Here is a 16,349-nt window from a genome sequence, read left to right as displayed (position 1 = left end):
GGGGATGTGGGAAAGCTGTACTCTAAAGGGCAGAAGTCCTTGTGCCTGCAGAAATCTGGATCCAAGCCAAGTGAGCTTCTAATTTGGTGCTCAGTTTTCCAGAATGGGTGAATTTAAAAATCAGGATCTTTTGTTTGTTTTTAATCTCAAGCGAGCCTGACCATAATTTGGGCAGCAGCTAACTGTTTAACTTAAACTTTTTTAAAAAAAATTAAATAAAAGTTAACCTTCCTAGCAAAAACGTGGTCTTGTTTTTGCCATGTCCATTCAAATGATATACTTTAAATCATGCCTAAATAAATGCTACTTTCAAAAGAGGGGATGCGTTCTTTTGTTGATGGAAAAGAAGCATAGAATATCGAGTGTAATTCAGTGAGTTGTTTAGCCAGTGAATCCAGATGGGTTGAGCGTTTTCCCTTCATACATTCTAGTCACGGATCTTACCATGCCTAATGTGTGGTTTAATGTTCCGTGCCGCTTGGCAAGATGATGCGGATGGCCAAAGCCACATCAGAGTTGGGAGAGAGCACCCCAGCTTAGCTTGAACTGTAAGGGCTCAATGCTTTCTTAGCCAGCAAGTAGGCTTCTAAAGGCCAGTTCTCAAAATCGGTTTGTTTGTTTTTTGCCTGTACCTGCTGTCTTGTCTGTCCCCCAGTTGTGAATACCTTACGTGGGTAGTCACCGATCAGTTCAGCAGCAAAACCTGCGCACCTCTGCTTTTCGGCTGCTTCCATGAGAATTGCTGCCTATTCCGTGCGTGATTGTTTTGTTCTCGTGATGTTCACCAAAATCCAGGGACAGATTAGACAGCTTGTACGGGCAAAAAAAAAATGTATTAGTGGAAGAGGCCATATGGAGAATCCAAAGAACAGGGAATTAGGTAAGCCTGACTGTTCTCGAATACATCTTTATCTAGCACTTCTGTCTCTGTCTCTGTAACCACAAGGGAAGCGTCGTGTGACCCATTGCCAAGGTAGGTTGGCCTCGCTTCTGAAACCTCATAGCTCTCTAAGCAAGCCGGTCCTTGCACTCATTGCATCTGCACTAAGTCAGTTCAGCTTCTTTTTTTAAACCAAAAGTTCTCGTGGAGCATCTACTGGGTTCGAAGCCCAGTAGTGTTTTCCTGTTCGTGGATTTCCATTTAGGCTTCAGGCTGATCTTGTCAAATGAATGACAAGAGATAACAGCAGAAATGTTAAGAGAGCTATATGGCGACCTGTGAATGTCTCACCGTGTGATAATAGTTGCTTGGCACCTGGGCTGTGAAACAGTTTGTGATAGCAGCAGCTCCTGCTCGGTAGTGTGGTCGGTTAGCGTCCTAATGTATGCCTAAAAACAGCATTTTGTTCTAGAGTGGTTACTGCGGCGCTTGTTCATTTTTCCTGAGTGGTCCCTGGTAGATGATAGCTTTAACCCGAGTTGCCAACAGCTAAATTGTCGCAGCTAACATTATTCCCCAGTGTTTTGTAATACATTACGCTAATGCCAACTTCGCTTCGGTGAAAGTACCATGTCGGGCTTGCTCGTAAATTATTAACATCTAAGCAAATTGCAGTCTGTGTGCACTCGAGGTGTGTGTGGGTATAGTAGCTTGTGTGGGTAAATTGTGAGTTGCAGATTGCACAGATGGTTTATTCCCACACAGTTGCTCATTGTCCTGCACTTTAGCTTTATATCAATTATAAGGTGTGTGTTTTTTAGTCATTGATAGTTCTGTTCTTGCAGACCAAATTGTCTATCACATGTAACTTTAATCCTGCAATCCCTCATGCAAGTGAGGAGTTTAGCGTTAAGCTTTCTGTTCTCCTAATAGTATTAGATGCTATCTTTTCAATGCCATTTGCAAGCTGTTGGTGCAGTGTTGTAAGAATGCTGTGGGTTGCATTAACTAATGTTGCTTTAACTATTGGTCTTTCATCTTTGTATCTAGTGGCTTCACTTCCTTAAATCCGTATCTTTTTTATTGCAATCTGTTGTTCTGAAATACAGGTAGAATGTCTGCGTAACTTTCTGCTTTGGTATTCAAAGTGATACAGGTCATGCAAAACGTTAAGATAAGTTTTTTAAAAGACATTCATTATTTCCCTAGTTCCTCATGCCTGTTATGTGGGCTAAACAGTAAAATGGCAGTCCTAAGCAAAGTTACACCCTTCTAAGTCCATGGACCTCTGTTTAGGATTGTCAGGATATTTTATTTACCTGGGAATAATTATTATCCTAGTCATGTGACTGAATAGAAAAATGGTTTAGGTAAATGAGGGGAGGGTGTCCCTGGGCTAGAATGTATACAGCTTAACATTATGCTCCTAAACATTTTTGTACTAGAGTAATAGCATGTAGCAAACTACTGGTTCAGTAATTACTATTCCCCACCCATAACATTTATTTACTTGTATAACAAAACTTAGAATTAGGCCAGAAATCTGTCAGCTTTTTGAAAGCCAACTGTCTCACAAACACCTGGATTCAATTAACATATTTTCAGTCTAACTATGTGTCCAACAAATTGCAGAACAATAATACACTTGGGGCGGGGGGGGGGGGGAATCAGTAGTAAAAATTAGCTTTAAAATCCTCAAATCACAATTAATTTCAGTATAGACATAATGCTGATGTTCTCTTCCTCCTCCTTCTGTTGCTTGTTGCCAGTTCTCACCTCTCTCCCTTGCTGGTTTTAGCCATGGTTTACAGTTACCTAACCGTGGTTAATGCAAATCAGGTTTTCCCTTAATCAGGGTGTCTGGTCTCGCATCAAACTGTATGTTTAAACCCTGGTTAAGATTCATAACCTGGTGTCCTTTAACTAGAACTAGAAGAGGGAGGAAATGTATGAACTTGCTAACCAGTCCCAGAGTCCATAGTTAGGAAAATGGTAGTGTTATGGCTTTAATGTTGGCTAATCCCATAGATTAACAGTGAAATGGTACAATCCTAAAGAGAGTTGCATCCTTTTAAATTTATTGAAACTAGTGGGCTTAGAAGGTTGTAACTCTGTTTAGTACTTCACTGTTAGCCTGTTGAACTTTTCAAATATGCTGCAAAGTCTATCTTTTTTTTTTTTTAATTGTGAAGCGTGTTTTTGTTTCTTGACATAAGGGCTAGAAATGAAGCCACTTGTAATGTAACTAACAGTATATCTCTGTTTTCTCAAGTGTCTAGCTGTTCATTATGTTCCTTGTTTTTGTTACTTTCATGCACGGCAATAAAGTACTTTAGTAGCTATTAGTGCTTTCATAGTATCCCTGATATCGTGTATCTAGTGCAGAGTACGTCTTTGCACTATGATTCGGCTATTAAGCCTTTATATATTCCGTTTTAACAATTTTTTTTCTTCCTTTTACAAAATTAGAATTACAAGATACCTAGTTAAACTCTTGAAATATTTCATGGCAAAACTGCATTTTAAAAAAAATCAGAGCTTTTTAATTGCAGCAATTTATAAGTTGTTACACTGTGGTGGCTGATCAGTGTGCATCGTGTGATTTTATTTTTTTAGTGGATTCTGATTACAGGTGTAACAGTACTTGGCAATGTTTATTTATTCCATTAAAACAAAGCCTTAAACTTTGGCTTTTATTTAATGGTGTTTGGGAAATCTTTTAGCGATACTTTTAGTCAATCTAAATTTTGTCACTGTTTTACGCAATGTTGTTCCTTCTGCCCTTCCGTTTTCCTCTGCGCCCACGATTATCCCATCTAGTAACTCTGCTGATGTCACTGGCTCCAAAACTACCTGGTTTGGATGAAATCAAGGCTGGATCCCTTGATCTGCCGATGGAGCAACGGGCGGCAACGAGCTCTCAGTCTCGAAAAGCTTCATCCACTGTTCGCAAGAAACCTCCTTTGGCATTGTCAGTTCCTAAAAGTCCTAGTCAGACTATGTCATTTCCTAGGTCACCCAGTTTTTTAAGCCCCATGAAGTCCCCGAGTCAGTATTTCCAGATCTGTTATTAAATCCATGATTCTTCTCCATCCAGATAATCTTGCTTAAAACAGCACCGACTGGATTTGTTCCGGTGTTAATCATGTTTACTTACTGTCGTCAGAGGATCTGTATTTTTGTATGTTTTTTCCTTTATCTGTGTAGCTGCGATTACTGTTTAAACATCTAGCTGGGCTTTTATTTTTTTTGCATGTACATCACCCCAGTTCCTTTAACTCATCGTGCTTCAGTGTATCTCTAACAATATATTCTGAGTGTGAAGTTCACTTTTGCACCAACATGCAGTAAATGTTGAAAACTTGCAGATGCTAATACTCAGATATGTAAAGATCAAATCAAATGAAATAAAAGATTTTAAAGTGGCATCTCTGTGTTAATTGTAATCTTTACTTGGGGGTTTCTCCCTCAGCTGGGTATGAAAATAAGATCAGTTCTTACCTCCGGGCAGTTGAGCTTTCTCTCCCCGCCCCTCTTGCCCCCCACCCCCAGCTTGTAGCATAAATTGTATATAGTCTGATTGTACAGTTGCTGGGATTTCTGTTTTTAGAGATTCAAATCAGAATGGGGTGCCATGCAAATAACTGATCATATGAACCTTTTTAAAAATCAACTTCCCCTACTATAACTTTACAATGTTGTCAGGCAAGGGTTTTAACCAAATAAAAAGTATATGCGGGTTGGGATGGAAGAGTCCTGGGATATATGAGTTTTACTGTGTGTAATTTCACCCCCTATTTCTGACCTTTTTATAGAGGAAGGATATGTTAAAATGTTTCTGCGCGGACGTCCTGTTACCATGTACATGCCCAAAGATCAAGTGGAATCTTATAGTTTGGAAGCGAAAGCGGAACTACCAGCCAAGAGGCTTAAACTGGAATGGGTGTATCCTTTTCTCTAAACAAAAAAAAAATTGGTCATACGGAAGTGGTTGATTCTTTGCAGCTGTTTAGATAATGGAGCACGGGACATTCTGAAACAAAATCAGGCCTCTTTTATTTTTGGGAATGAGTGCAGTTTCGCCAATAAAACAATCAAGTTGGTATTAATGGTACGAAACTTCTGCTCCACATCTTTATGAAAATTGGTTTAAGCAGCTGCAGGAAAGGTTCAGCTGAATTTAGCCTGAAGGTTATGTTTAAAACAAGTTAATTATCGCAACATTAAATTAGGCACATGGTGGAAAAGTAGGACACCATGGTTACTAATCCTAATGTACCAATAAGACGTTTGTTCTCTTTACTAACAAATTAATGTATTTATAGCATTTGCACAGTTTCTTAAGATGCATGCAATTCTTATTAGGGAAAAAGAATCACAGCCAGCTGGATCACTTTTTGTAAAATGCAGACATCACTCGGGGTCTTGTTCTAGTTGGAAAGACAGGTCACGTGAGAGTTTGTTGTGGCTTCTATTCTTCTGCCACTGGTGGTCAACCTGTTTAGCACAAATATGGTTGCCAGGTTCCTTTGCTCCACAGGGCAGGAGCGTTCAAGGGGCGTGCAATACTTGCACATGCCCTGCACAGCATGCTGACCTTACTTCCGGGTTTACCCAGAAGCAATGCGGATGCTCTAGCAATCTCCACCGAAACTCTATGGTTTTCATAGAGTTTCACCGGAGGTTGCTAGAGCGTCCGTGTCACTTCCGGGTAAACCTAGAAGCAATGTCGGCACAGTGCATGGGTCATGCGTGCGCACTTCGCGGGCCTCCCCCTCTACCTAGCTCTTTTTTGCCCACTGACCCTCAGCTGGTCGGTGGGCAGCCCGGTGGATTGGCTCGGCTTTTGCCCGCCACCACCGAGCAATTGGTAAGACTAAGCACAAATCAAGCCCACGGAATGAATTAGTGCTGCACAGCTTGTATGTAGCCTGTTGTGCCTACATTGTTCCTATTGTGCTTTTCCTCTAGTCTACTGAGCTAGGGATTAGGCAGCTAAGTACGATGGGAGCAGAAGGTCGGAGAAGTCCTGCCCCATACCAGAACCATGCCTACAGGACTTTCTGCTTATGTTCAAGGGCCACAGGAGCCCTGTGGCGCAGAGTGGTAAAGCTGCAGTACCACAGTCAAAAGCTCTGCTCATGACCTGAGTTCGATCCCGACGGAAGTCAGTTTCAGGCAGCTGGCTCAAGCTTGATTCAGCCTTCAGTACCCAACTTGCTGGGGGTAAAGCGTAGATGACTGAGGGAGGCAATGGCAAATCACCCGGTAAACATAGTCTGCCTAGTAAACGTTGTGATGTGACGTCACCCCACGGGTCAGTAATGATCCGGTCCTTTCACAGGGGACTGCCTTTATCTTTTCAAGAGCCACAGATTCTCATTACTCCTGGGCCCTAGACTTGTCATCCCTGAAATAAGAAAGAAGGCCTGGCTTTTAAAAAAAAATGTCAAGAGGGCACATTACTGGCCGTGATCCAAACTCTGCACCACTGAAGTTGGCAAGCGAGTTGACACTGAAGAAAATGGGGCTCTCTCTCTCCTGATAATGAGCTCAGTGTTCATACCAGTGTTCCTGCATGAGGTCTGGATTCGGCTCCCCCCACAGAGTTTGGATATTGCACAGTCATTGTTCTATAGCAGTCGTTTTCAACTGGATTGGTTCATCCACACAGTTGCAAATGATTGCTATAGCGCAGTGGTTCCCAAAGTGGGCAGTACCACCCCCTGGGGGGGATTACCTAGGAGGGCACTAAGAAGCAAGGGGGCAGCAGGGGGGTGCTTGAGGTGCCCCCCTTCAACTGTGGTGTTCACTAATTTAAAAATCAAGCTATGGCACCATGCTGGCAAATTTGGTGGAAACTATAAAAAAAAAAATCCAGACTTTGAAGAGCTGGTACCACTGGATCAAGTTCATCAGTTTTGTTAAATAAATTTCAACTAAAAAGTTTTAATTTGATTTTGAATAGATTAATTGTTAATTAATTGTTAATTAATTGTTACTGTTTTGAAATTTTCTTGTTCTTTTGGGTAGGGGGCGCTGGGGTTGAGTTTGTAGAACCAAGGGGGCGGTGGCCCAGAAAGTTTTGGAACCACTGGTATAGCATAACATTAACACAAAATCCGACTGTGTGTGCATACTGCCTTAGATAGCAGCTCTGCTGTACCTGATTCCGCTCTGATCTCCAATCCTAATCTTGTTTACCTAATTTATACTGTCATTCCTGTAAACAGCAACTGTTGTCATTTCTATATTCTGTATGGCACCTAGCACACTCTTGGTGTTAAGTGTGCAGAAACAATATTGTAGAAATGGCTTGCAGTGCTTTTTCTGCACTGAATACTGGCATACATAAATGGTTCTCAGAAGCCTGGGATACTGCCATCTACATGTGCATCTGAGTAAGAAGCTAATCATGCTGGATAGGTGGGAGTTATGTGGCAACTTTGGAAAATCCTTCAGAATTTAATTAGGTGCCTTTGCCATCATGTGTCTGAAATTACTTTCCCCAGCAGTTGTGTTTAACTAAAATGTTATCGGTTTTATAGTATTGAAATGGGTGTGTAAAGGAAATTTTTAAAACTACATGTTTGGTCAACGACACCGCAATACTAAATGATGATGAGGGTAAGCGTTTCATACCACAATAAGGTGCTTGCCAGATCCTTTTCATTTCCATATTTCCTATTTGCGTTCGTTCAAAGAGTGCTGAGAAGTGGCTGTGGGCAAGCATCTTCTCAGATTATTCTTGTGGTTACAAACACCAACGATCCTTAACTATTTTCCACTTGCTTCCCTGCAGCCGTTTTCAAAGCTCAAAGTAGGAAAACATAATACCGAAAACTGCCACGGATATAATTAAGGCATCTAGATTTTTTAGACTGCTTTGGTGTGTCTTCATAATTCATACCAGCTAGAAGCAACAGATGAACTGAGCGAGGTCGATTAATCTTTGTTGGTAATAAGCAAGACACTCCGTGCATCATAGAGAGAGGCTCTTTGTGTTCAGTGGGAGATAATAGGGACACGTACTGCTATCTTACCTATAGATTATCTCCCATCATGATTTGGTTAGATTTGCCTAGGGTTTGCACTGATGGCAATGGAATGAGATTCTGGCTCGTTGCTAAAAACACACACAGTGCAACCCCCTTGCAATCTTGTTTCCATCTGGTTAGTTAACACAAAGTTAATGAAAGCAATCATCCTGAACACGGGAAAGGAAATCAATCCTGGCATGGGGGATGTATCGGCTGACCTAGTGGAGGTGACCTCCATCCAGACAATACTTATTTAAATAGCAAGTGCGCTTAAAACTTTTTTTTAATGCTGTAGACTCCCACACATGCTTAAAATATTTTAAGGCATTGGGTTGGCACAATACAGAGGACGTAGAGTGAGGCATGCCTTGTAAAAGCATTAAAATGGAGCTATATTCACCCATATCAGAACTTTGGAGCAAGGAGTGCGGTCATAATGGTTCAGACAATAATGGATTGTATCCAAAGCCAGTTTTCTATCAGTGGAAGGGTAGGACATTTCTACTGATTTCCCCCTTTTTTTGCAGACCTCCTGTTTGCCCCTTGTGGGTTAGGAAGCAACATTTTCAGGGAGCTCAGTAGGCTGAAGAAGAAGGAGAAGGCAGGAAAGTTCCATTCTGTGAATGGAAATGCCTTCTGCTAGTGGAAGCTTACCTCTGTAGCCAGTCCCCTCTGTTCCCAGTCCACCAAAGGATGGCTTTGAAGGATTGGGGATATGTTGTGGGCTTTTGCTCTCTCTGAGGGGAAGGGAATGGGATTGTAAACCGCTTTGAGACTCCTTAAAGGTAGAGAAAAAGTGGGGCATAAAAACCAACTCTTCTTACTTTCCTCTGTCCCCATCTTCCCCCCAGCTCTGTTTCATTCTCTTCTGTTTCTTGGCAAACCGTAATTTGCTATCATATGAGAACCAGGCTAGCTGTGGTTTGACAAACCAAAATTTTCCTGGAAACCAAAGATGCAAACCAGAATATCCCTTTTCATGGCAAATTGCAGTTTGTGGAAACCAAAGCGTGTCTAGTTCACAAGTAAAAATAAACCATGGTTTCCCAAGAAGAAGTGGGTAGTAGTGGATCTGAGGACATGGAAGGAGAAGCATGGAAGCTTACCACTTGGGGAAAGCATGTGAACAGAGCCTGTGTGTTCACCACACCAATCCTTTCCAGAAACAAGGGTCTTTCTTTCTTCTTGGGATGTTTCTTTCTTCTTGGAATGTTTGCTGCTTCTCTTTATGAGTATGGAGTGGGTACCTGTGAACATTAACTGCAGAATATTTGCGGCCTGGCTTGCTTACTCATTATTTAATTTATCACTAGATAGATTAGTTTCCAGTCTTTAGCTTGCTGTATAGCCCTCCCTAGTTAGTACTTTAGCAGATCTTACATCTTGGTGGAGCAATCCGTTTCAAGAGAAATGCTCTTCTGCCACTTGGAACAGAGCTTATCCCAGCCAACAGGGAGGAGAGGTCCATTCAGTTCCAAGTCTAAAGTCCTAATCAGCCAGCAGATCTGATTTTCTGAGTTACACCATCACTCAAAATGTTTCAGGAAAACGTTTGTTCATCTTCAAAGAATATACCGTTCCCCCAAATTATCCTGTCAGTGGCTCCATTCCAAGTCTAGTGCCAGCAACTCCAGCTATTCCTGAGAGGGAAACTGATGAACTTTCTTGAGACTCTTTCCCCTCTGGAGTGCTTTTAACCATTTAAACATCCCATTTAAAGTCACCTTTGTTGTATCTTAACTGAGGCACCCAGCTATGGCTACAGGGGTCGGGACTGTCGCAGCAACCTGTACCTTCTTCCGACGGGTGAAACGGTCTATTTCATTGCATCGGTTGTCGTATTGTACAACGTTGAGGAGCAACTGCAAAGACATTACACCGGCCACAATGATGATGTGAAGTGGTAAGTCTGGCCACATCAGTGCCTTTAACACTGATCAGGACCCCAAAACAAACAGAACAGCTACTCTATTGAGAGCTTTTATCCGGTTCGTGAGGCAGCTCCCCCCCCCCCCCGTCCCGGTCTGGGCTGGTGAGGCATGGCCTAGCCCAATTAAGTGACAGCTATGTCATATCCGGACCACATAACAAATGAGTTCGACACCACTGATTTAGAGTAAAGGGGGATTTTTTTTTTTTTACTTCTGAAAACAAAGTTCTAGTGCTACATGAGCCCAGGTGGAAACTTTCCAATATGGCGCACACCAACTAATTCATTCTAAATATTTGTGCCCCGATTTGTGCCCTCAGGGATCAAATTCAGTCAAGAAAGGGTGGGATAAAAATCTAATAAAATTAATAAAATTAAATGGCTATCATTAGCAAAAATATAATAATCCAACAAACAATGTCTTGGACTTGTCCCAGATTCTGTGGCTGCCTTCTTCAAAGGCGCCAGCCGCTAGCCACAGGATAAGAGCTAAAGGACCAAGAGCCCTTTGCCTTTTGCCCCCTGCCTGTGCCCAAGGGCTTGCACCTCTGGTCACACACAAGCATTATCAGTACCTGCAACAGGAAGGAGTGGAAAGAGCTGAGATGCTCTGCAGCTGGCTAGATGTTCCCAGGCTATCCCGACGTCATCAGATCTCGGAAGCTAAGCATGGTTGGCCCTGGTTAGTACATGGGTGGGACACTGCCAGGGAAGTCCAGGGATGTGACGCAGAGGCAGGCAGTGGCAAGCCACCTCTGAATGTCTCTTGACTTGAAAATGCAATCTTGACGGCACTTTCCACCACCAGCAGAGAGCCAGCGTGGTGTAGTGGTTAAGAGCGGTGGACTCTGACCTGGACAACCGGGTTTGATTCCCCACTCTGCCACCTGAGCGGCGGGCACTAATCTGGTGAATGGGGTTGGTTTCCCCACTCTTACACATGAAGCCAGCTGAGTGACTTTGGGCAGTTCTATTAAGAGCTCCCTCAGCCTCACCTACCTCACAGGGTGTCTGTTGTGGGGAGGGGAGGGGAAGGGAAGGTGATGGTAAGCCAGTTTGAGTCTCCCTTAAGTGGTAGAGAAAGTCTTCTTCTTCCTCTTCTCTCCTGTGTTCTGCTGAACTGTGCTTCAGTTCTCTTGCTAAGACTATATTAAATACAGAAGCAAATATATGTATAATATTAATTTATAGCGTATCATGCACATTTCCCCCTCTAATTATTAGAGCTGGGGTGCTCTACCCAGATGGAGTTGAGAGTCCCATGCCGAAGGCAAGTTCATGGCTGAAGTGACATTTCAATTGGGGTGGCGGTGGTATTCCTGGCTCTCAGCCTGTTTTAGAAAATATCAAGCCTAAAGAGTTCTGCATTCCTTTTTTTTTTGGCTCACACTGTTGATGGGTCTTGTAAAATCTGAGCTTGACAAAGCTTTCTTTTGCAGCCTAGCTGTCCACCCCGACAGGATCACCATAGCAACTGGCCAGGTCGCAGGAACATCTAAGGATGGAAAAGTGAGTCAGCCTGGTCGTTCGGAATCAGAGTTTTGGTTGATGGAAAAATTCCACGTTTGATCAGAAGCCCCGTGGTAGCCCCCTGTGGCATGTGACCCTCGGCAGAAAGTTTTGTGCTGACTTTGGCAGCTCATATACTAAAACTGGAGTGATCCAGAGAAGAGTGGCACATGGTTTGGGGGTTACGTGGGGGAGGAGGGATCTGCTTGGGAAAAATGGAAGGGGGGGGGAGAGTCCTCTCATGAGTGCTTCTTCTACTGATATATCTGTAGGATCCAGCCTCTATTTCTTAATCCTTGTTGCTTCAAATGGGAACCCGTAATTCTCAGTTTCTTGCTTATTTCAGTAGAACTTAAATCCTCGAGTATAGGAAGATTTTGTTTTAAAACCTTCCTACAGCTTCTTCCTACGCTGCAGGCTGCACCCTCTGCTGCAGCTTCTTTGTGAAATTCTTCTCAAAACACAGAGAATAAGGCTTGGTACTCGTTTTTTATAAAACATCTTTTAGGTAACTAGGACTGCGACTGTCTTACTTGTAGACAAACCAGCCCTCTTCATTGCCTGCAGTTGTCTGTAGGCAAAACACCTGTGTGCTTTGCTGTGTTTCCAAAGATTGCTCTCTAGTGGCTCCTAAAATGTATTGCAGTCTTCATAATAGAGTATCAAACCTGTTTGTTTTCTCAGACCCATCTGTTGCCACAGAATGCAAGCGGGAAATGCAGTTTGTTAGTCGTCTTTTGGAAGCACCGTTTTAAGTGGATTTTTTTTTTAAAGGTCAGGGTTAAGATGTCAGGAGGCTGCATTTTTTAAACTGTGTCTTACCATTTTGCTCACTTGTTAGTGAATTGCATGTAATCTTTCATTCAGCATCCGTAATAAAAATAACTGTGTTTCAGAATTTCTTACATACACTGGCCAGGAACCCTTAGAACAATTATGTATTTTAGGTGGTGTTGGTCTGCAGTAGAAGATCAAGATTCGAGTCCAGTAGCACCTTAAAGATCAACAAGATTGCCAGGATATAAGCTTTCGAGAGTCAAAGCTTATACCATGGAAACCATGTTGGTCTTTAAATTGCTACTGGACTTGAATATTTTAGGTTGGTGCTATTATGTCCATGGTGTAAGTGGAAGGGAAGGGAAACATGAGGGTGGAGGTGGGGTCATGAGATTTTAATCATTAAGTTGTTGGTTCACAGCTTGTTCTCTTAGCCACATCACTATTCCTGCTGTTCTCTGCATCTTGAGCCTTTGCTATATGATGGGCTATCCATTTAAGTCAGGTGCTTGCTGTATGTTGAATCAATCACTTTAATTTACACTGCACAAAAGCAGGTTTTATGTGACCTTTTGTAGAAAAGATTTTCCCTGCTGTTTAACATTATGGAAGCTGCCTTATACTGAATCTGACTGTCAAGGTCCATCGAAGTCAGTATTGTCTAAGACTGGCAGCGGCTCACCAGGATCTCAGGCAGAGGTCTTTCACATTACCTTCCTAGTCCCTTTAACTGGAGATGCCGGGGATTGAATCTGGGACCTTCTGCATGCCAAGCAGATGCTCTACCACTGAGCCACGGCATCTCCCTAACTGGGCCTCCCATTGCACTTGATCATGAATGCATGAAGAGAAGATGTCCCTCTTGTTCACTGATTCATTAAATAGTGCTCAAAAATTGCATTTTCAGTATGCTCAAAAGTGCATTTCACATTCCCTTGTCTCTAAGTGCATGGTTGTCATTTTCCCAGCTTGACTTCTTTTCGTTTTATTTGTTCACTTCCTTCAGCAATTACTGCCCCACGTCCGTGTTTGGGACTCCGTCACCTTAAACACTCTGCACGTCATTGGAATGGGGTTCTTTGACAGGGCTGTCACCTGCATTGCGTTTTCAAAGTCTGTGAGTAATATTTTATCTCTTGCTAAGTTGCCATGGGAGCTTTCGGACACGGGTATATATATGCTTCTAAAAATCAAGATCAGTGGACTGGATCCAGACTACATTTTCCATCTGCAGAAGATAACTGTCCTACCTCCACCCTCCACCCTCGATCCCCGCCACATGCCGCTCCTGGGGAACACGGGACCCCAAGGAGTGACTGGAGGCGGGGTCTGCAGCAGGAAAGATTAACCTTGGGGATCCTATTTGGGTGGAAAGCCTGCCTAGAAATGTTTTAAATAAATATGTAAAAAATAAATTGGTGGAAATTGCCAGTGTAGTTTGGATCCTGCCCAGTGGGCCCAACTCAGTGGGAAGCTTCCTCTGCAAGCAAGAGTGTTTTTTGAGAAATTCTTAGTGTAGTTTGTGCAGGAAGCTTTATGGCGGATTGCATCAAATACTGCTTTTACTTTATCCAAGCAAAACTCTGTGTGATCAAATGGGTTCTGTTTCAATGAAATGTTATCTTTAATTAAGAAGCGTTTAAACCAGATGATGTTTCCAAGCAGTTCCTAGCGGAGGAGCTGCCCTCCTCCCCCTCCCTCACCCAGCTACGGTCCTGCTACACCAGTGATGGCGAACCTTTTAGAGACCGAGTGCCCAAACTGCAACCCAAAACCCACTTATTTATCGCCGAGTGCCAATGTGGCAATTTAACCTGAATACTGAGGTTTTAGTTTAGAAAAAACAACGCATACATTAACATCTTTTGCCTTAAAAGAAAAACACAATAACAGAGCTTTCAATGATACAAACAACTTTTTATTGAAAGGTAAAAGTTTGCATTTGGCATGCTTTTGAACAATTAATGTGATTTTTGCTGTTGTGTCCTTGCTGATAACCACAGCCCCTCCCCAGGCAAATTGCAATAACCATACTACGGAGCCTCAATGTAACAAATGGTAAGGCCCCCCCACCTCCAGTGACCCCTGCTTCACGCCCAGAACATGGCTAACCACCCCCAAGGACCTCCTGCACTTCTTGCTACTTCCAATACAAGCTCCTCTACCTTCCCAACCCATCCCTCCCCATTGCTCTGATATCGGCTCCCTATTTCCAGGACAGCAAGGAGGGGGACCCAAATCCAGCCACCCCACCCGACCCCCTGCCCCAGGGGGCAGCTCCCACCCTAGCGAGGCCTGCTCCCCACCCCAACCCCTCCCGAAGCAGACCCTTCCCTCTCCCACCTGCAAACTCCACCGGCAAACAACACCCCCCCCCAAAACCCAGACTCTGCAAATGGAGGCTGATCCCCCCCCTGCAAGCCATTTGAGCTTTACCACTCAAACTTGAGCCGCCGCTCTCCACTCGCCCACCAACCCGGTTTGGGCGGAGCTGGATTGATGCCGCTGCGGCAGCTCGCTCGCTCTCGAGGCGGGCGGACGCCCTGGTGGGAGTGCTCGGGGAGGCGCATGCACGCTCCGCGGGGCAGGCAATTCACGAGTAGGGAGGCGACTTCATCCTCCTCCCCCGCACCGCTCCTCCGCCCACCGCCCCCAAGGCGGTCTCGGCAGCAGCCAGCGTGGTCCCTTTAACTGGAGAGGCCGGGCATTGAACCTGGAGTCTTCTGCATGCCAAGCAGACGCTCTGCCGCTGAGCCACAGCTCTGCCGGGCCGTTGCAACGGCCCCAGTTCTGCTGTCCCAGTTCCCCCCCCCCGCCGCCGCCCAATTCTCCCTGTCCTCCCCGGCTGCCCAATCCCAGTTCCGCTGCACCAGCCCATGGAGCTGGACCCACCGCTCCGCTTGCCGCTCCTTCTGCTCAGCCCCGGCGCCCTGTTCCCTGCCACCCAGCCTCCGCTTCCTCCCGGTTCCCTGGCACCGGCCTGGCCCCAAACTGGCACCAAGGCTCCCCCCCCCCCCGCGGACCCGGCCTCCCGTGAAGCGCTACCGGTTCAGTTGGGCCGGTCCTGCTCGCCGGGGCAGCACTCCATGAAGCCGCAGTAGAAGCCGGGGTAGGAGAGGTAGCCAGTGAGCGCCGAGTTTCGCCAAGTTCAGCCGAGCTGCTGCTGCCGGGTGTGGGAGGGCCTCCGGGGGCAGCAGGCAGGCAGGCAGCTCCTGCCTCGGACCAGAAAAACTGCTGGGAACCACGAGGCACCCGGGAACCGCTAGGCACACCGGGAACCGCTACTAGGCTACAGTGGAGGTGGGCAGGGCAAAGCCGGAAAGGCCAGCGACTGGGAGGAAGAGCTGAGTCACAGCCTCAGCTCAGCTGAGAGAGGGAGGGGTGAGGAACAGCTGAGCCGCGGCGAGCTGGGCGTGCCGGCGGAAAGGGCGACCCGTGCCGGAAACGGTACGTGTTCCATAGGTTCGCCAACACGGTGCTACACCCACTTTCATGAGAAGTTGCCATGCCGTTCTGATAGGTTCAGAACTCCTTGTTGGGAATGGATGCTATTGGTCGTTTGCTGGTGATCAGTAAATTAATTACCTGTGTAAGTGGTTGTGTTGTTATGGAAGCATTGGTGTTTTATTTCAGAATGGAGGAAGTAACCTTTGTTCAGTGGATGATTCCAATGATCATGTGCTTTCAGTGTGGGACTGGCAGAGAGAAGAAAAACTTGCAGATGTCAAGGTACTGTATGAAAAGATGTTTAGAGTATTACTTAATATATAAAGGCTTTCTTTGAGTAATTGCTTCCAGTTCTCTTGCATTCACAGCATTCATGAATTAAGGTTAATCATCAGTTCTTGTTTTCATGGTGGGTCGATTAAGTACAGCTTTTCACTTTGCATCCAGCCCAAATAAGTGCTTGTTATTTTTATTTTATTGTTCATGATAATATTAGTGCAATTACAAAATATCAATTTTTTAAAAAAATTAAAAGCTTCCCACTTCTCCCCCCCCCCCATTCATGATTCGTGAATGCTTTGAGAATCCCATCAGCTGGTAGAAAAACTGGAAATTATTAATTAAACGAAGGAGAAGGATAGGAGGAAAATTTAAAGGGGCAGTACCCCTAAAAAACTTGAATAGTACTTTGACTGCCATATTGGATAGCCTGGCACTGCAATTGCTTTTTAAGTTTTTAGAAAATCACCACAAATGAGATCTGAAA

The 16,349-nt window shown here is 44.5% G+C and overlaps 1 protein-coding gene across 8 annotated transcripts in view; it reads left to right on the top strand.

Annotated features, from left to right (window-relative positions):
- EML1 (EMAP like 1) overlaps positions 1 to 16,349 on the top strand; it is a 148,582-nt gene that overhangs the window by 108,146 nt on the left and 24,087 nt on the right. For 5 of the 8 annotated variants that reach the window (XM_056850902.1, XM_056850907.1, XM_056850903.1 and 2 more), the window contains 6 exons: positions 947 to 973; positions 4,696 to 4,825; positions 9,674 to 9,823; positions 11,290 to 11,359; positions 13,143 to 13,253; positions 15,770 to 15,865. In XM_056850902.1, the coding sequence (XP_056706880.1) occupies positions 947 to 973; positions 4,696 to 4,825; positions 9,674 to 9,823; positions 11,290 to 11,359; positions 13,143 to 13,253; positions 15,770 to 15,865 (584 nt within the window). The remainder of the gene's footprint in view (positions 1 to 946; positions 974 to 4,695; positions 4,826 to 9,673; positions 9,824 to 11,289; positions 11,360 to 13,142; positions 13,254 to 15,769; positions 15,866 to 16,349) is intronic. The other 3 variants (XM_056850905.1, XM_056850904.1, XM_056850901.1) reach the window with 1 other exon arrangement.

The sequence above is a fragment of the Euleptes europaea genome, chromosome 6, assembly GCF_029931775.1.
Source record: "Euleptes europaea isolate rEulEur1 chromosome 6, rEulEur1.hap1, whole genome shotgun sequence".
Taxonomy (NCBI): Eukaryota; Metazoa; Chordata; class Lepidosauria; order Squamata; family Sphaerodactylidae; genus Euleptes; species Euleptes europaea.
The sequence above is the reverse complement of the archived record's forward strand: the minus strand, read 5'-3'. Positions and strand labels throughout refer to the sequence as shown.